This window comes from Ceratotherium simum, chromosome 6 (assembly GCF_057802395.1).
Source record: "Ceratotherium simum simum isolate JZ-2026a chromosome 6, ASM5780239v1, whole genome shotgun sequence".
Taxonomy (NCBI): domain Eukaryota; kingdom Metazoa; phylum Chordata; class Mammalia; order Perissodactyla; family Rhinocerotidae; genus Ceratotherium; species Ceratotherium simum.
Window position 1 is genome coordinate 64,184,009 of NC_141905.1, and position 20,424 is coordinate 64,204,432.

General features: G+C 40.0%; 2 protein-coding genes across 3 annotated transcripts in view; one reads left to right on the forward strand and one right to left on the reverse strand.

Annotated features, from left to right (window-relative positions):
- The first annotated feature begins 12,910 nt into the window (after positions 1 to 12,910).
- Positions 12,911 to 19,823, forward strand: SFR1 (SWI5 dependent homologous recombination repair protein 1). 2 transcript variants are annotated; one of them, XM_004428045.3, is made up of 4 exons: positions 12,911 to 13,042; positions 13,849 to 13,970; positions 14,584 to 14,997; positions 16,038 to 19,823. In XM_004428045.3, exons 1-4 carry the CDS (start codon positions 13,030 to 13,032, stop codon positions 16,227 to 16,229), a joined length of 741 nt encoding a protein of 246 aa, XP_004428102.1. In that variant the 5' UTR covers positions 12,911 to 13,029; the 3' UTR covers positions 16,230 to 19,823. The 2 variants fall into 2 exon arrangements, with proteins under 2 accessions (XP_004428102.1, XP_087288680.1); XM_087432554.1 differs by lacking the exon at positions 12,911 to 13,042 and having other exon boundaries at positions 13,946 to 14,069.
- A 223-nt stretch (positions 19,824 to 20,046) lies between these two features.
- Positions 20,047 to 20,424, reverse strand: part of CFAP43 (cilia and flagella associated protein 43) — a 97,235-nt gene continuing 96,857 nt past the window's right edge. Inside the window, exon 38 of the mRNA XM_087432555.1 lies at positions 20,047 to 20,238. Coding sequence (XP_087288681.1) covers positions 20,072 to 20,238 — 167 coding nt within the window. The 3' untranslated portion in view covers positions 20,047 to 20,071. The remainder of the gene's footprint in view (positions 20,239 to 20,424) is intronic.

Sequence of the window (20,424 nt, forward strand, 5' to 3'; positions counted from 1 at the left end):
CAAATAGCTCACGATAAAATATGTATTAGGATACCTACAGGGGGCTATGAAAAAGGAAAGGCATCAACTCTAGCTAGAAGACTTGAGGGAGGGGAGTACAAGGAGAGCGTGGGTCCCTGGGAAGGAAGTGAGAGGGAATAGGGATTGTGACCCTTGACCTCATCTTGAGGTGGAAGTAGGAATTAGGCAGAGGGAGAAGGTGTGCATGTATTTGGGTGTGTGCATAAGCGTATGTGTGCCTGTGTTTTCTAGGCAGAAGAAGCAAGCACGATGATAAGAAGGAGAGGAGTCTGGCCTATTACGGGAACTGCAAGTACATAATTCGAGACGGTTTGTGCACAGGGTGTGTGCTGGGAAATGGCCCAAGATGAACCTGGAAAAGTTTGTTTGGTGAGGAGTTTGGATTTTATCCTGACAAGGATTGTGCATCATTAGAAGATCTTAAGATCTTTGGAAAGATCATCCAGGCAGCAATGTAGAGAATGGACGGGCACGGGAAATGAGATGGCATGGGAAAGTGGTGCGCAAGTCTAGAAGTCAGGAGATCAGTCAGGAGGCTCTTGCAGGCATTCAGGCCAGAACTGATCGGGCAGTGGAAGTGATATTGAAGAGGAGGAGTGAGAGACAAGACATATTTAGGCAAATAAAATGAATAAATGGGGCAAAATAAAACAGTAATCTCGGGTTTCCAGATAAATAAAATAGATTTACCTTTTTATGTTATCCCTGAAAAGATTCACATTTCTCCATTTTTTCCAGAGATTGCACTACTGGTATATAGCACAGTTAGCAGAATTAATAGAATTAGTATTCTTTGTATGCAGCCAACATATATTTACTTCTTGTTGCACCATCCAACTTGGTTTCCTGAAGCTGAAGTTGTGGGTTGATTTCCATGAACCTGACTTGCCTTTACTCCATTCCCTGGCTACACAGACTGCAAATGACACTGCCTCTGTCTTGACATGAGTACAGCCATGTTTGGCCGCTCCATTGACCTACAGCCACCAGCACAAAAAGAAATATAAAAGCTGCTTTCTGCGTGGTGGGAACTGGCCCTTCTCTCATGGAGGGAGTTGCAAGTTGTAACATTTCAAGGCTCTTGGAGCGTCGTAGCACGGGATGGACTGGCCATCTGTGCCGGGCTGGGACGATAACCAAAGAGAACAATGCAGTACACAACTACTGGGCTGGGACGTTAGCCAGGGGCCTCAGTGCACATACGCCACTGATAACCATTTTGTGCATGGGAACACTAAATGCTTGCTCTGCAAACTCTGTAATTGCTTACTCTAAAAATTACTGATGGTATAAAAACTGCTGGAAACTGAGACCCGGAGAGAGTTCCACCTGCGGAGGGGATGCCTTGCCCAGGACGAGTGATCCTTGCCCAGCCGCGTCGATTGACAGGGCTCTCCCGGCAGTGGGGCGTGGATGTTGTGAGTAATTGATTTGATGTGAAGTAATTGATTTGATATGAAGTAATTGATTTGATGTGTTCTCTTTTCGGTCAACCTGGTGTTTCTCTTTCTGGTTGATTTGTGTCATTTCTCTTCAGCCGATGTGGGTGTTTTCCCTTTCCAGTCGGGCTGATGTTTTTCCCTCTTAATATTTGACCTATTTGGATCTGTTTGCAGACTGTCACCTTTACTATCCTCTATATAATAAAATATACCTTCGGTCCATTTGTTTGGAGTGGAAAGTGTCTTTTACGTCTCCGATCGAATCCCCGAACCTCTCATAACAGCCTCTCACAAGAGGATTGGGTAAGGGGCAGAGAAGACAGACCTGTTAAAACCCATCCCACTGTGAATGAAGCACCTCGAAAGGCACCACTTCCAAGAGGGCCGGTGGCATCATCCAGAAAGGGAGTGCATCTTTAGTGTATATTTCTATGATGGTGAAAGTAGCCTTCCTTAGTCCAATGACAGAAGCAACAAAAAGAAAGAAGACATGCAGCTGAAAGGTTTAGATTAGATTTGAGGAACCGTTTTCCCGTCAGAGAAGCTGTTCAATATTGATATCAGTTATGCCAAAGAATATTCTCTCCTGGAGATATTTTGGGGATTGTGATAAAATATACATAAAATAAAATTTACCATTTTAAGGGTACAGTTCTGTAGCAGTAGGTACATTTACGTTGTTGTGTAACCTTCACCACACCACCATCCATCTCTAGAATGTTTTTATCATCCCAAACTGAAACTCTGTACCCATTAAACAAAATCTCTCTATTGCTCTCTTCCCGCAGCTTCTGGTAACCACTATTCTTTTTGTCTCTATGAATTTGACTACTCTAGGTACCTATATAAGTAGAATCATCCAATATTTGTCTTTTGGGCCTAGCTTATTTAACTTAGCATAATGTTTTCAAGATTCACACATGCTATAGAATGTATCAGAATTTCATTCCTTTTTAAGGTTGAATAATATCCCATTGTATGTATATACCACATTTTGTTTCTCCATTTATCTGCTGATGGACAGTTGGGTTGTTTCCACGTTTTGGTTATTATGAATAATGCTGCTATGAACACTGGTGTACAAATATCTGTTGAGTCCCTGCTTTCGATTCTTTTGGGTATATACCAAGAAGTGGAATTGATGGATCATAAGTGTATTAGGAAAAAACCCAGTCTTTCCTCCTGTGTGTCTCTCCTTTGCTCTCACACTACTATCACACTCATAACACTTCTGACACTTCTGGTCACCAAATGTGTGGCGGTTTTTCCCACACCAACCAATTCTCTGTGACACCAGCTGGGTGTTCTACAATTTAATTCAATTCTGACACTATCTATCTGGAGATAGTGGCAGATCCCACAGGTTAAGTGTTCAGTCCCACGAGACTGTCCCTTCAATTCAGATGCCAATTGCAAGTAGTAGGTCTCCAGATTACCCACAACTTCTGTCCGACTTGGTTACAAGTAGGAGGTTCCCAAGACCTCCTCCCCCTTGGATTTGATTATTTGCTAGAGCGGCTCACAGAACTCAGGGAAACACGTTTACCAGTTTATTAAAAGATATGATAAAGGACACAAATGGACAGCCAGGTCTGGGAGGGTCCTGAGCTCAGGAGCTTCTGTCCCCACGGAGTTGGGGTGTGTTACTTTCCTGGAAGTGTTCACTAACCCGGAAACTCTCTGCACCCCACGCTATTGGGATTTTACAGATGCTTCCTCACGTTGGCATGATCAATTATTAACTCCATTTCTGGCCCCTCTTCCCTCTCTAGAGAATTGAGGGTGGGGCCATGCAGGGCTGAAAATTCCAAGCTTCTAATCATGGCTTGGTCTTTCTGGTGACCAGCTCTCATCCAGGAGCCCACCCAGAGTTGTCTCATTAGAAGAAAAGACAGTCCTGTCACCCAGAAAATTCCAAGGGATTTGGGAGCCTTGTGTCAGGAACTGGGGTCAAAGACCAACTATTTGAACAAAAGATGTTCTTATCACTTAACGAATTCACAGGGGTTTCAGGAGCTCTGTGCGAGGAACTTGAGTTGCAGGGGGGGGTGGGCAGAGACGAATATATATATTTTCTATTATCTCACAATATTGTAATTCTATGTTTAATTTTTTGAAGAACCATCATACTGTTTTCCACAGTGGCTGTACCATTTTACATTTTCACCAGCAATGCAAGAGATTTTTAAAAATAGGATTTTGCCTGGGGGGTTTACAACTGTTTCTCCCAAAACTCACTCTTCATTCACTATGCCCTTAAATTCACTAACCTTTTTGTTTGTATCGACTGCATTATCTTTTTTATCATTTTTTTTTGTTTAAAGAAGGATAAATTCAGTAATTTATCAGTAATTCGAAGGGCACAGTGAAAGTTCCACCTGTTGTTAATATTCCCCTGCTCCTCCCTCTATTTGACTGCTATGCTATCACTCTCTCTCCTTACCTCATTTGGGATTCTCACTTGTTGAGCTACTGATTAAATAATCCATTCATCCTTAAATTTATCCATTCAAAACACATTTATTGAGCACCTACAGCAAGCCTCAAATGTTAATAAAGGCAGGGGCATGAGTTCCAGAGGATGACAGTAAAAGTAAGCAGAGTAACTAGAAGTGTGTCCTGCAATGGCAAGTGGTGGGTGATGGGAGTTAGCCTGAAGCCTTGGGCTTGGGAGACTGGGACTCAGATGGTGTGGAGGGCTGCTAAGAGGAAAGAAAGGTCACTGAAGAAAAAAATCCTCTATATAACAATTTTTCCCAGGGCTGGTGCTGATTGAATCTATGTGATAAATACCAATGTGTTCAATTTGTCTTTGTAAACTCCTAAAAAATATATTTACTTTTCCATCCTCAGCATCTAGCACAGCTCCCATAGCATTAACATAATGGTTGTTTCCATGGGGAATTTTATCTGTAACTTTGTTTAACTCTCTGTGAACAAAGTAATGGTAGGAACTTGTAATTTCAGGTGTACCAAAATGTACTACAACTGGAATTAGAGAAACTCAGGGCTGGAAATTCTACAATTCATAGATGAGAAAACTGGGACCATAGAATTGGAATTGAGCCTGCCAAAGTCACGTAGCTTGTTAGTTGTTAGTGGCAGGGTCAGTAAAGAACTTAGCGGCTTTGATTCAGTCCTGTCCCTTGCTGCAGCCATACTTCCATCAGAACGAATGATTCAGAGAAAAAAGAGTTGTAAACATCAATGTGTATCATTTGTACTTAGCAAAACTTGTATTCAAACAAAAATCCCAAATGATTCCCCATTTTCCCCCAATTTAAGCTGACAACCCATGATTATGTCATATTTAGTACAGATTTAAGAAACCTCACCTTCACCATTTGTGACCACAGCCCATTTCATCCCTAATTCACTGCATACAGCAGCAAAAATCAACAAAGAAAGGTTTAAGGCCTTACTCACTTAAAATTTCACCTACTGTAAAATGTGGCTTACCTACTTTACAAGATATAATCAGGTTGAACCTGATTTTTATAACATTCTATCAGTCCTAAGAAAGTACATATATATCTATAATGCATGTTTATATCTTTATTAATCATAAAATCTTGAACTTCCATAATCCTTTTTATTCAGTTGTATCAAAAGGCCTTAAGAACATGATGCATGCATTTCTCATGAAGGAAGCATCATGATTTTTTCAGAAGCTAGCCCCAATTAAATGTGCCTAGGTTTCATGGTGTTTGATCTGCCATTTGGACCTCAAAACCCAGGTTAAATCTGCAGAATAACTTGTAATATGGAGTAAACAAGCCTAGTAATCAGTAGCCTGTTACAAAAAAATAGTGTTTTATAACACTAGAGTTTTGCTCTGCTTAAGGGCAAGAAACATGTAGTAAAGATGTCTGCCTCCCCTTCCCTCTCCTCTCCTGCACTTCTGCCTCATTCCCTCCCCTCCCCTCCCTTAACCTCTCCTTTCTCCTCCTACATAATTCTTGGCAGTGAATTATAAACTCTTGAGGATGGCTTCAGTTATGAATGTAGTGGTCCAGGAAAGCTTCCTGTAATCTTAACCTGAGCAGTTATTGATTGGAAGGTGATGGGTTTGTAAGGCTTGCCTTGAGACCTGCTAATTAGTATGCAAATGTTCAATTTCAGCCTCGTCAGTACTCTCATTAGCCCACGTAATTCTTACCTGTAGTCTTTCAAACCTGTGATAACATGCTATTTCTACTCCTCAAAATCAAGTCACTTCAGGTACTGCTCACTGCATCTACGGTTTGATATCCATGAATTTCGTTTTCTGAAGTGAATTATCTTCCTAGAGTTTATTTTGGGGACTTAATCCTGTTGTGAGCTTGGCAGACTTCTATCTAGTTTGAGGGGAGCGGTAAGTCTGATTCTTTCAGACTATAAATATGGCAAGTATTCATAGCAGACAGAGTTGTCCTGGTGAGTAAAATTATTGATTGAGTCATCCTGAAAACTAGTGGCTATGAATAAATTGCTATCCTTATACACAATTATTGGAATGAATCAAAGTCAGCTTTACATACCTTCAAAACCTGAGGAAAACAGCTCTGAGTGAAAATAATATGTACTGGTGAAACTGCTTTTTTTAAAAGAGGAACATCTTGCCAAAGATTCAAACTCATTCCTTTCCGGGTAGCTTAATTGCACAAGCCTTATGCTAATTATATTAAAGATTTGGCAGCTTTACAAAAATCTTAAACTTGTACATGCAGGTTCAAAATACCCTATTTCAGTAGCCCAGAGTTAGGCCAGGAAAGTGTTTCGGATAATGCCAACCTATAGTAATGCTTTTTTTTTTTTTTTATAACTATGGGCAGCTTATAATTTATAGTTTCACAGGAATTTGCTTAACAAATGTGCACGTGATTACTTGCCTGTCCTCCAAAGCCCAAACCTGTGTCTTCTGATATCATGGGATGCTATCTGCCACGTGCCAGACTTATAAAAGTCCGCAAAGATCCTCTTTGCTGGTGAGTGTTGTCCTCGTACTTGGTATGAATTCCACTCACAGCACATCTTCAGCTGCATAGAGGTTGAGTTTTTAATATTCAGCATTCATAGAAGGGCATAGATCTACAAGTTATAACAGAGTGTAAGGAAGAGAGTAAACAGCACAATGGAGATAGACTAAGCCGTCATTCCCATGTACTACAGAGTATTGGAAAACAATTAAGTAAACTTCTCTTGATTAAAAAAAATAAAGAAAAGAAAGGTTTGAAAGTGGCTGTAAGAAAAGGATAATTTGATTCAGAGCTAGTCATTTATATCAAGGGAAAAATACCTGAGATGATGTAGGTTCTTGATAGCTGCTATAATAATAACCAGACTGGCACTTAAGGGGAAATTTGGGGAGGTGGGAGGGTTGGGAAGAGTTTGAGTTAAAAGTATATATTGTTGAAAGAAAAGTATTATGTGTCTTAATCTTGTGTTAACAAAGTCTAAATAGCTGGGTGAAGTCTTGGAGGACCATGTCAGGGTGAATGTACCTGTATTATATCCTTCTTTTCCAAGATCTTATCTGTGGGAAAGATATATTTTCACCATAAAAAATAGTGATATCATTTGCCAATTGAGGGTCACCAGCATCTGCATTAAACTTCACACATTATTTTTTGGTAGCCACAGAGGTGTTAACAGAGTTGGAGTGTTGGGTAATGTTTTTTCTTTTTTTTTTTTATAATTTTATTTATTTATTTATTTTTCCCCCAAAGCCCCAGTAGATAGTTGTATGTCATAGTTGCACATCCTTCTAGTTGCTGTATGTGGGACTCAGCCTCAGCTTGGCCGGAGAAGCAGTGTGTCTGTGCGTGCCCGGGATCTGAACCCCGGCCGCCAGCATCGGAGCACACGCGCTTAACCGCTAGGCCACGGGGCCGGCCCGAGTGTTGGGTAATGTTGATGTCACTGACGGGTGGTATAATTTAGGCATGGGAGACGTGAGGAGTAGGCACACTCTTAGAGGTGGAAGGGAGAGGATCGAGGAAGAGATATCTTTGCTCAAGCTACCTCCCCCATCTTTGATGGTGCCTCTCCAATGGATCCTCCCTGGCAATTCAGACCTTCTGGTCAGGGGCTCTGCATTCAGTGGGCTTGGTACTGCTCCTAAAGGTCCCTGATGAAAATCTAAGACATTTTATATTGCCTTTGGGAGTGGTGGGAAAGGGATTAAATTGCAGTCTGGCTCTCAGATCCTGAACTGGGCCAGATAATTCTGGTTATAGGCTAATTCACAGATTTTCTCTACCACTCTACTTATCATCAAAGCTCGTCAAGAGGTGGAAAGGCAGAAGCAAAAAGATCAATAGTGTCCTAGAACATAGTAGAATAGTCTCTTAACTCCTTATTTATTTATTTATTTTTGGTGAGGAAGATTGGCCCTCAGCTAACACCTGTTGCCAAGCTTCCTTTCTTTGCTTGAGGAAGAGTGGCCCTGAGCTAACATCTGTGCCCACCCTCCTCTATTTTGTATGTAGTTTGCTGCCACAGCATGACTTGAAGAGAGGTATAGGTCTGCACCTGGGATCCTAACCCGAGAACCTGGGCCACTGAAGCGGAGAACTCCGAACTTAACAACTGTGCCACTGGGCTGGCCCCAAATTCCTTATTTTCCTGATACCATTAGACACCCTTGCTCTCCCACCTAAAAAAAATCACCAAGAAGAAATCTTCTATATTCTCAAGACTGAAACAGTAATGAAAGGTGTGGACTGTGATAACAAAATGAAGTAACATATGTAAGGCTTCTAAAATGGAGCTGGGATGCCATTAAGGAAGTGAGGCTGGGCCGGCCCGTGTGTAGAGGTTAAGTGCTCATGCTCTGCTGCTGGCGGCCCTGGTTCGGATCCCGGGTGCGCACTGATGCACCGCTTGTCAGGCCATGCTGTGGCGGCCTCCCATACAAAGTGGAAGAAGATGGTCACAGATGTTAGCTCAGGGCCGGTCTTCCTCAGCAAAAAGAGGAGGATTGGCCTGGATGTTAGCTCAGGGCCGATCTTTCTCAAAAAAAAAAAAAAAAAAAAAGGACGTGAGGCTTATGCATGTATACCACCTCTCTGCCCAGATGAAATGTGACTTTTTTGAATTGTGCTTTGCTGTTATCTTGACTTTCTTTTAAGAATTGGAAAAAAATGCTTCCTTCCATAGATAAGAACTTTATTTTTGCCTTAGAGATGGCCTTAGCAACCAATCACGAATAGCCAAGGAAGAACAGTTGTTGGTAGCACCAATCACATGTCTTGCAAAACAACCTGTGTGATTTATCTCTTTTTGTCTTTATAAACTCTTGCCTTGTTTGCCTTCTCCAGAGCTCATTTTGGGTTTCTGCCTAAATCTATGTCTCCCTGGATTGCAATTCTAATTGACCAAACAAATATCTGTTGTTTAAATTGTAGTGATTTTTCATGGGTCAACAGAGGCAAAGGTAGAAAACTGAGCTGACTCTTTGCCGGCACTTCAAACAGATTTCAATACTGTGAAATCATCTGGGGAGTTGTTATCTCTCAAACTTCAGGTGGTTAAAGACGATTATAAGACATGTTCTGTTGCTTAAAGATTTGCTGACATCAAATGCCTTTTTTTCTCCAAATGAATGCAGGAGTGACATTTCTGAGTTAATAAAGGATCTGAGAAAGATGTGGCCTTGAGCAGCATTTTTATTACCATTACTTTTCCACAATCTAACTCTTCTGCCACAACCCTCCTGCCCACACAAACCCTACCCCCTTCCTCAGCATTATTAATCTAACCTGAATCACTCTATTCTTCTCCAAGAGAACACACCCCAGTAATAGCAGTGAGTCATAGACACTCTTGCTTTTCTCTAGTCTCTAAAGGACTTGACGAAATGCCAGATCTGATAGAATAAACAATAGGAATTTCAGGTGAAAGGAGCTCTTTAGGTTCTTGTTCAGTATATTACCCTCAATATTAGTTACCAGGTAAATTTTCTAGTTGCCTAGTGGTGGACAGGTTTTTTATCACACTAATACTATTGACCCTCTCTATATCTCCATGTTCTAAGTAGTCATCCTATTCAGTGAGGCAAACTCTCAGCTGTGTCTTTTAGCTAAATCAAGGGCTCTTTCATCTTGAGGTTGAAAATAAAATCCTTTCTTGCTTAAGTTGGCTAAAAAATATGAAACAGTTTACCCACAAAGGTCACCCTTTGATAACAAAGTCTTCAACAGTCTCTACAAGTGAATCAATGACACATTATAGAATCCCATATGAGACCTTTAGGTAATAAAGAAAAGACATAGAAATAGTTTGTCAATTACTCAAGAGGAAATTTATGAGATGACAGAGCACTAAAACACATCTTCTTTACCATGGATAGGTCTATAAGATGAGACTTGAATTTATGGCAAGAGAAACCTAGAGGAGAGTTTTTGAAGGTGATTTTCAACTTATATACAAATGTCATGAGAAATATTGAAAGCTACTTAAGAGAATTTAGTAGACTTTCTTGTGAGTGTTATAAATCTGTATTAAATTTAGTTTGTTTAACTTGTCCTAATGGATATTATAAATTAACTTAATCATGTGGATTTTATGCAATCCCTCACCCAAGTGGATTTTGATCCTGGTTTTTTACAAGTGTATGTCTATATTTTTAATTGTTTAAAAAAATACCTATGGATACTAGCTATGTCGACATGATATAAAAATTTTTGTCAATACAGAAAAGTCAATGGTATGGAATTTAGGTCATCCTGAGATTACTGTTAAGATTTAAAAAATAATGCTAAAGCCAAGAATTTTAAAAATAGATAAATCTACTGAATGAAATTTTAAATTGTGGCTTAAAAGTATGTGTGTGTGTGGGTGTGTTTGTATGGAGAGAAAGAGAGAGACACTATTCACTATTCTCTTCTTGCTGTTAAAAAAGAATAAAACACCTCATAAAGATTTTTAGGTCTACGTCATCATCCCACCAACAATAATCACAGACAAGAACGGAAGAAGCATTTTACCACTCCCTGATGAATAACAAAGTGGCTAACAGTAGCCTTGGGTATTGAAGAAATTTAAAAACACAAAGAGAAAGCCTGCCTTAGGTTGATATTAATTACTATTATCATTGAATTCTATTGCCCAAATTGTCCTCTATGGGAGTAAGGAGTCCTTGCCTGCTGGCTCTCTGGGGCAGTATTTTTCCTTGCCAAGTTTCATATGAAACATACAATGTCCTGTGTCAGAAACACCAAATTCCTTATAGGCCAATAGATTTCAGGCTCCTAAAGACATGGAAATGTTTTATCTAAAGGTATAATTAAAAACTATAGGGGCTATATTCCAGATCCCTCATACTAAATTGAGAGAGGAAGGTATGTTTCCATTTTGTTATGTGACAGGAGTAAGTAAAATACAAACTTATATATGGGAAGATTATTCAATTCTAACAACACGTGGAAGTCAGAGATGTAGGTCAACAAATGTGCATTTCTGAAATACAGGTTTTCCTGAGTACTTATTCCGAGGTTCTTTGAAAATCTGGCCAAAACAATCCTGTTTAATATACCAGTTCACATAATAAGCAAGTCAGAACATTTGCAAGGCAAGATGTTGTTTTCCTTTATGCAGCCAGCAAAAACACAGCTCTAAGCTTAGGTCGTAATGGTAAAAGGATTTTGGAGCAGCTGACTCTAGGGAATCATAAAAACAACCCAACCTTATGCCCCAAGGCATAAGAATATGCAGTCTGCATTGTGCTTCTAGTGTCAGGACAAATCATTCTGCTTTTTTCAGTGAGTAACTGATGCCAATGGATGAGTAAAGGGAGAAATAAATGTAAATGTACAGACTCAGGCCTGTGGTGAGGTGAGTAACACCTATATCACAAAATCATGAGTTCTCTTTCATTTTGTAAATTCCTTGAGATTAATTTATATAATTTTTGAAAAATTTAGAAGGAATGGGATACATATTATTAATTTTGTAGAGGCTCCAAGTTTTCTGTTATTTATGGCTTAAATTGTGAGGGATCTTATAGACCGTAGCATCTTTAAAAAAATATGTGACCTTTTTTTGGGAGATAATTAAAGGGATGAAAGAATTATGGGATGCATTCCTTTAAATCAATAAAGGAATGGCGAATATAGTTGCCTATATAAAATAACGATTGAGTGCTTCCTACATACCTACCGCTGTTCTCACGTGCTGTCATGAATTCTCATTTAATCCTCCAATCCCTTGGAGGTTGATACTATTATCCCCATTTTACAGATGAGGAAACCGAGGCACAGAGACACTATTACAAAGCACATAAAGTACTGGTGCCAGAATTTGAACCCAGGCAGTTTGACTCCACCATTTATGCCCTTAATCACTGCATTAGGCTGTCTTCAGGTTCTGTAGTTATACCCGACTGCTTAGGGCTCAGTTAATTCCTCCCGGGTCCTGGCTACTTCTAAGCCATTATTACCAGATGTTAGTACAGAGACAGTGTCCTTGTTTAAAATGGCCATTCCCCAGGATTGAAAACACTGGCCCCTTAAAAATTCCCATCTTCCACGTGACTCAGAAATTACTCAGCTGTCTCTCCCTAAACCCGGTGCTCCACCCAATTTAGTTAACTTTGTTGTTGCCCAGCAACTGAACAGCGCCACACAGGAAATGAACAGGATTATATTAGACTAAGGATGTGGCTGTCTAGTATCCAGCAGGGTCCATATCTGCCTCAAACATCTGAATTCTGGACCAACTTATTCTCAATTAGCGATGATTCTGCTTCCTGTATTGCACCACGACCAATTTCATTGGGCTACATTTTCTCTCAGTTTTGACCAAAAGATTTGAAATCAAGCTAAGGAATCCACATTTTGAGGTAGATACACTAGAAAACCTGTGACAGAAGCGCTAAGTGTGTGGCAGCAAGGGCTAGAAATTAGCTCAACTGCATCCGCGCGGACTCGAGGAGAGATTTCTAACGTGTTTGAGTCTCAATGGCTGCTCTTTTCTGGCCTCTGCCTCTGGAGCGTTACAAGCTGTCAACTTCACACACAGCCGGCCCTGCGGCTTTTGGTCCCGTGGAGACTGACGAAGCGCCTTTGCTGTGATGAGCGGGAGACCAGACTAAGGAGAGCCAGGAGAAGGGGAGGCGCGTTCTCAGGCGTTCTTCACAAACACACAAAAATAAGGAAGCAGGAAAAGAAGACGATGCACGGAAAGAGGAGGGAGGGGGGGCGCGAAGAGAAGCGCGCCCCCAGCAGGATCGGTTAGTCCTTCTGAAGCTCAGCCCAACCCATTCCCAACGCCTGCTGGGGATCGCGGTCACGCGCGCGTAGTCTCGCCGCTCTCGGGCGCTGGGCGGAGCCGAGCGGCGCGCGTCAGTCAACTCGGCCAATCACGAGTCTCTGCCGCCTCTCACGTGGCTCCTCCCGCCCCGCCCCCTTGCGGAGGCTCGCGGCCGCGCGCGCGCCGTCCCGCCGTGCTCGGCGCCGGGCAAAGCCGAGCTGCGCGCGTCAGTCAATCTGGCCAATCGCGCGTCTTTTCCGCCTCTTGCGCGGCGCCGCCCCTGGGACGGGACCGGCTCACGGCCGCGGCTGCGCGCTTTTCCCGCGCTCTGGGGATGGCGGAGGGAGGTAGCGTGTGGGGCGGCGAGTGGATGTCTGAGACCTGGGCCTCTTGGGGGGTGGGCTGTGGAGTCTAGGAGAGCCCTTGTCGCGGTCAGGGGACCTCTGAACCCCACCTCAGGCCTGGGGTCTCGAGGGCTAGTGTGGGTTTTCTGCAGTGGTGGGAGGGACGGGAGGACTCCTCCTTCTGTTTTTCTCCCGGGAAAGTTGATGCCTTTGTTTGAGGAGACACACGCCAGTCGACTCTCTTTCGGAGGCTATTCGCTGTTTAAACTGAAAAGATGCACACAGGCGTAAATTTATCTGCGCTTGTGTTCCTTATCCCTCAGGCCTGGAGGGTCACTGGTTCTAGTCACACGGCTTTTAGGGTTTAGGGTGGTGTGACAGGTCTGATGATGTTTGAGTCAAGATTTCAGTTACGCTTCCTCTCATTATGAAGCTGGCATAACGAAATTAAAGAATTGTGACTCTCCGAAGTTGTTATTCTCCCCCACCCCCCGTATGGCAGGTTTTGAGGATATTTTGATAAGATAAAAACAAACGGAGAGTCTTGTTTATATGAGATGCTAGCTAGTTAATTTGTCACGGAGAAACTAGTAGTCACCATGAGGACCAGCACCGTCTTATTTAGGAAGGTAAATGGGAAACCACTGCAAAAAGAGCTAGAAGGAATCCCAACTAAGTGAACGAGGACATAGCTGGCTCCTTGTGGATATTATGTACAACGATAAACAATTCTGTGATAAAAATTGAGGAATATATAGAGGTGTGGGTTAATTTGATTTCCATTTTGTGATTATTTTCTGTTTTTTTAGAGGTAAACCAAGATTTCATTTTCAAGATGGAAAGTCCATCAGACTCAGCTGTGGTTTCACCAAGCACTCCACAGGCCAGTGCCAGTCCGCCATCTCCCCATACCAGTAGTTCAAGAAAACAAGTATGAACATCTTAGTTCTTCCAGGGGAGCTGTTCTGGACTTCTAAGTATTGTCAGTGGTAGCTTTAAGTCTACTGAAGATTCTTAATTAACATAATGTGTAGGTTAATAAGTAAATATTTTATTAGTAAATAATTTTAGGTGTTTAAGATAAGGGTTTGACCTCCCCCCCCCCCAAATTTTCATCTTGAATCTGTTTTCATTTAGTTTCAGATCAGGTGATTACAACATTCCGAAATGAGGCAGTTTGAATCTGCGATGTTGTGAGGGTCTTTGGTGGCAGGATCTAGGTCTTTTCCTCACTTTGTGACTTGCAGGCCCCTAGAGTAGCAGCAGGCGTGCTAGTAGCTGACCAGATGTTTGTGATTACTGGGATAAGTGTCTCAACACTGTTTTAGGAGAGTGCTGACTTTGCTAAAATAAAAAGAGGATAAAACTTAATGGAGCTTCCAGGAATTAAAGATGTTTTGTGATGCTTACTTTAGATATATGGAGACAGAAAGCCATCTAGTGGTGTCTACCATAGAAATGTAAGGTCTTTATTTCTAGAAGATTTATTTAGACCAAGAATGTTGTTCTTGATTAACATTATTAATGTTTTGTGCCTTTTTCAGCCTATGAGTGCAACACTTAGAGAACGATTAAGGAAAACTAGATCTTCATTTAATTCCTCTTACAGTGTGGTAAAACGTCTCAAAGTAGAGAATGAAGGAGACGATCAGAACTTTTCAGAGAAACCAGCAAGTTCAACAGAAGAAAACTGTGTGGAATTTCGAGAAAATTTTAAACGGGTAGACAGTGAATTTGAAGAAAGTCCATATGGGAAAAATACCTTCAAGAATATCAATGCATGTGAGTCTACATCAGTTGATGCTGGGTCATGCAGTGATGATCTTCAAAATGACTTTGTGAATGAGAATCTTCCCAAAGAAGGATTAAATGAAGAAAAAACAAAATTGGTGAAGCAGATTCAGGAGAAAGAAGACCTTCTTCGGAGGCTAAAACTAGTCAAAATGTACAGATCAAAGGTGAGAATAATTTCAGAACCATTGCATGATTTTTTTTTTTTTAGATAAATGATAGGAAAGTAATTTCAAAAAGAAAAAATAAGTTTATTTTAGCATAATAAGCAATAAGCCAAGTATCCAGAAGCCTGGCTTCCAACAACTTTAACTCAAATATAAGCCATATATTTAGAGTAGAGTAGAAGAGGCCTCTGACACCAGATACAGCCTTTTAAAAGACCTAGCTCTCGTTTAATATGCTCTCTCTAATATTTTCTCTCTAGTTTCCAACCTGTAGCAATATTAGCAATATCAAATGTTAGATGCAAATACAATGAGAGCAGAAGTGACAGCTGATAGAGAATGATTAAAAAAGCTAAAAATGGGCCACAGATTATAATAAAAAGTATTTTTAGTAGTGATCTTGTGTTCCTCCAAATTATTAAAATGTTCCAGGCATTTTGTTTGAGAAAACAACTAATATATATTAGATTTTAGATTTTAACCCAGATAGGTTGAATTAAATAGAACTTGGGAATTGGAAGAAGATAAGCTTTACTTACCTGGATCATTCATGTGTATGCAATTGCTGCTTCTTCCCTAGCAATGTGGTATAAATGATGGAATAGTATATCCTATTTGCTCTCTTGAATGTTTAGGATTTTTCTAAATATAACTACTTGAGTTTTATGAGATAGTGAATGTTGAAAAATATTTTTAATTTGAATATTTCATTTTTTAAAGTACAACTGTAATAGAAAAAGTGGATTTTTTGAATCTATACTGTTGCTTCTCTCCAGTTTTGCCCTATTTAATAATTTGATTTTTCCCTGAGGGTAAGGGTGGCCCAGAGCCTGGACCAAACAAAATAGCCATGGGACTCAATTTGAGTGTCATTGTAACCATTCTACTTAAAACCATCCTACTTTTTCCTGGATAGAGGTCCCATTCATGACCAAGTGTGTTATTCTTTAAACCTACTCATCGACTGATTTAACAACTTTAAGTTAAAGTAGGATGCCTATCTAGTTACTGACATATATGGTTTTTTTTTCCTGTTTCAGAATGACCTGTCTCAGTTACAGTCGTTAATAAAGAAGTGGAGAAGCTGTAGCCAGCTGTTGCTTTATGAGTTGCAGTCAGCTATGGCTGACGAGAACAAGAAACTCAGCCTTACTCAGTTGATAGACCACTATGGGTTAGATGATAAGTTGCTACACTATAACAGAAATGAAGAAGAATTTATAGGTGTTTAATTCCTAATTTTTTCTTCAGAATATCTTTGAAAATGACAACTTAAAAGATACTTCTACATTTTAAAGGGAAGATACAAACCATTACGGCTTTGAGAAAGGTATCTCGATGAACATCAATTTAGGGCAATCTGTTATATAAATATAAACTAAATTCTAAAGTGAAAATTTAGTATTTTGGATAAATTTGCCAAAGAAAACTTGACATTTAAAGAAATGTGAAAAAAAATTTGTCATGTTTGAAAAAATAATTGTGACAATTCTGAAAATCAGTTTTAATACATTGTTTTGTTTATTGTGGTAAAAAAGTTTTATTTTAAATGTTAAAAAATAGTCCAGTCTGGTAAATGTCTAAACCTAAAAGCGGTCTAAAAATGCCTGCCTCTCTCCTAAGTTTGTGAACCTTGTTTCCATCCATTTACCACATGTTTCCATCTGGATGGTCTAGCAGGTAATTAAGCTCATATGTCCAAAATTATATTCTTTCCTCTCTCTCCAAATTTGTTTCTCATATTTCTCATCTCATTTAGTGAAATGACCGTTTATCTCTTGCAAAACCACATATCCTCATCTCTTACTTTGAGGCATCATGGCATACAAGGTCTTTCACATTCATCTACATTTCTAGCTTCATCTGTGCAGTAGATTAAACTTAGAGTTTCTTCTTTGTTCACAGCGACTTCTCATCCAGAAACCCACCTTCATAGGGTTTTGTTTCTGCCTGCCATATTATACAATGTTACCTGTCATCCTGGCCATATACAGAAATATGACCCAAGTAGGCCCAGTCTCTGGGAATTTGGAATTGTGCTTAGGAAAAAGAAAGCCCGTCTCTTTTTGTGGCTGAAGCTGTTGTATGTAAACTTGGAAGCAGAAAACCTGGTGTACTAAGTAGAGTGTGTGCCCTTACAAAGAAAGGCAGAGATGACAAATAGAGAACTTGGTGGGTCAGCGGCTTCCTGGTTCTAGTTTCCAGTCCTTCTTGAGGGCTTTCTGGATTTCTGCTTTTGGGTCCTTTTATGGGCTAAAACAGCTTTACTTAGTTTAAAAAAAAATCTTAAAAAAAAAGTACTTGCCTGCTAGTAGGTAAGTAGCCACTACCCTGAGCTCCCCTCCTCCAAGTGTGCCCCACTTTCAGCCCAGTCCCTGCCTATGATCTACCAAACTGTTAATATTTGGCATATCAGGAGACCTCAGGACCCTGCTCTTGCATCCATTCTAATTGTTAGTGCCCATACCAGAAAACTCTCACCCTCCCCGCCACCCCACCACACACACACACAAATTCCTGCCTTCTAGACACTGCTATTGTCATTGCTTCTGTGAACACAAGAGGACTGGCCCAGGCCTCACGTGGGCCTCCCTAGGCTCTGGGATTCCTAATTGGGCACTCCTGGGGAGCTGTGCTGTTTTGTACCTATCAGCCTCTGTCACTGCTTGCTGCTTAGCCAGATGGCTTAAATGTGGCAGGGGAAGCAGTTTCCATGGTGAAGGTGCTGGCATTTGGCTGCAGCTACTCACTGTTGAATAGCACATCCCCTAGAGTCACCTTACATGTCCACTTGGGGGAACAGTGGGACTCTGGTTCTGGGAGAGTTAGGGGGAGCAGATGGGGTCACAGTAATGGGCATTTCCAAGGCATTGGCTGAGTGCTGAGGGCTCCAACAGCACAGTAGGCACTCTTGCAATAGGAGGTGGGTCATGGAATATGGATCAGGCTTATGGGAGAATTTGGGGCCTAGGGATGCCTATGAAGCAGTCAGTCCCGTTTTTTATTGTTTCTGTTGAATTTCACCTCCATTTAATGGGATACGTTTATTAAAAACCACTAAATACTATATTTTTATTCATGAAAATGAAAGCTACCTCTAAGCACTTGCTTTGTGTCAGTTTAAAAAGTATGTTAACTCATTTGAGGATTACAGTTATCAACATCCCAATTTTAAAGATGAGGGAATTTATGATGAAGTTATTTAAAAAAACTAAGTAATTATTTAAAACTGAAGTGGCAGAGCCGGGATTTGAAACCAGGCAACCCAGCAATAGAGCCCTACTCTTAAATCTTGTGCTTAAAGCTGTGCTATGTTTGACCAAATTAATTATATTACTACTTGATAATATAGATAATATTTTAAGGGGCTATAAAAATATGAATATAATTGCTGTTCAGCAGAAGTTGAGAGGAATCAGTACCACGGACAGTATCAAAAGTGGGTTGGGGTGCATGACCCATGTGCCCTTTCAAAGTCAACCCCCAAAATCAATATATCCCCTGTTGAAAAGAGCTGCAAGAGGTTCCTGCTAACCTCCACCTATCCATGCCTCAAAACTGAGGCATTCAAGCAGGGAGCTTTGTCAGAATCACCCAGGGTAGCCACTAAGAAATAGAAATCACACAGGCTATTTGGTTTGTTAAGACCTGGGAATCCACAGAACATTATCCAGTGAAATTGGTGGCATTGACTATTAGCAAATGGAGCCTTCAGGCAGCTAATTTAGGTGACATGGAATTTGTATCACTGGAAGAAAAAAAAGTCTAGTATATCCATGGTTGGCTCAAACCAATAGGACAGAGAACTTCTGACAATCCTAAGTACAAAGTATTTGTACTCTTCACACTTCTCTACCCTTGGGTCCATCCTCCCACCCCATCAATACCCCTCTCAGAGACAGTTTTGAAAGACCCTAGGAAATGTTACCAATGGGCACTTCCTTGCTGAATCAGCCAAATTGACTACTTCAGGAATCATTCTAGTACTAAGGAGGGAAGTCATAAAAAATGATGTTGGTCCTTTTATTTCTCTTACCATTCACATCTAGCACTGATCAGTATATGGGTGATCAATTATGGTACTATCCTGGCCATTTCTAAATGGAAAATTTTAAATCTAAAGATTTATTTCTAAATAGAAAGTTTTATAATAGCTCTCTTGCTTTACCTACACCAGTGTACATTGGATATGGTGTTGCAGATTATACTTAATATTTAATTCACAAATTGCAGAACACTGAGGCATTGACATCACTTGGAGATTGTGGTCAATGATCCCAATGGTATCAACCTGGAATGTAGCAGTCCACAGGCTATGGAAAGGCAAAGCAGTCTTCTGACCAGTTAATCTTCTCATTATTTAATTATCATCATCTATGTGAATACAGTGATAAACTTTTCATGGAAATGAGAAAACACTTTTTTCTGTTTGCTGAACCCTATTGGCTAGGGCACAAAATTGAGATCTGTTACAGTGAATATGAAGTGTAGAAGATTATGTAGAAGAAAACATGTAATTTACAAATGATTCAGGGCTTGGTAAAAGTAAACAGTTCACCTTGTTCTCATTGCTAGAACAGGGACTAATATTTAAACGTTCTGGTAAACTTTTTTTTGATTATAGAAGAAATGCTTACTGAAGAAAACTTGGGAAATGTAGAAAAGTATATGTCATCCATAATCTCATAACTTTTCTGGTAATTTTATAAAATTAGAAATGCCAGAAGTGGCTAAGAATAATTTCTTTTTGTCTTTAAGACTTTCTATACTATTACCATGAAAATAAAAAATTAAGACTAAATGAATAAAATGAATCTTGAATACTTTCTGAGTTAAAATTTTGTTCATTCTTAAACAAAAACAACAATTCATGATATTTGACACACATTTATTCATGCAGGACAAACATTTTTATAATGATTAAGGCTAAAATGAAATAATTTGCTATTAAAAATATGTAACTAAGAAGAGGCTCTACTTAAATTCCCTGATATGAAAGAAAAAGAAATCATTTAAATCAAATTAATTTATTTTTTAAATGATCGACTTGGCCTTGTGTTTTCCACCAGCGTTTTTACATTTGAACAAGAGCAGGAAATGCTTTCATCCTTAATCTTTCAACTTCAGCCTGCAGTATTGAAATCTGTTCAGCTTGTTCTTTTGAAATTTTTGTTAACTTTTGTTGTTGCATCATGTTTTCATATCGTTCTTTGGCAATCTTTTCACAAGTCAGTTTAGACCCTATTCCAAAAATGAAGAAGAAAGGATTTAGTAGATTATTATCAATACTTTCAAATATAGAAACAACACTTGGAATCAATTAAACGTGGAAGAAATGCTGGTAGCTTTATAACTACTGTACAGATTTCAGGAGTACTGATTACTTTTAAAGAAACCTACCATTGAGTAAAGAAAAAAAATGCTTAC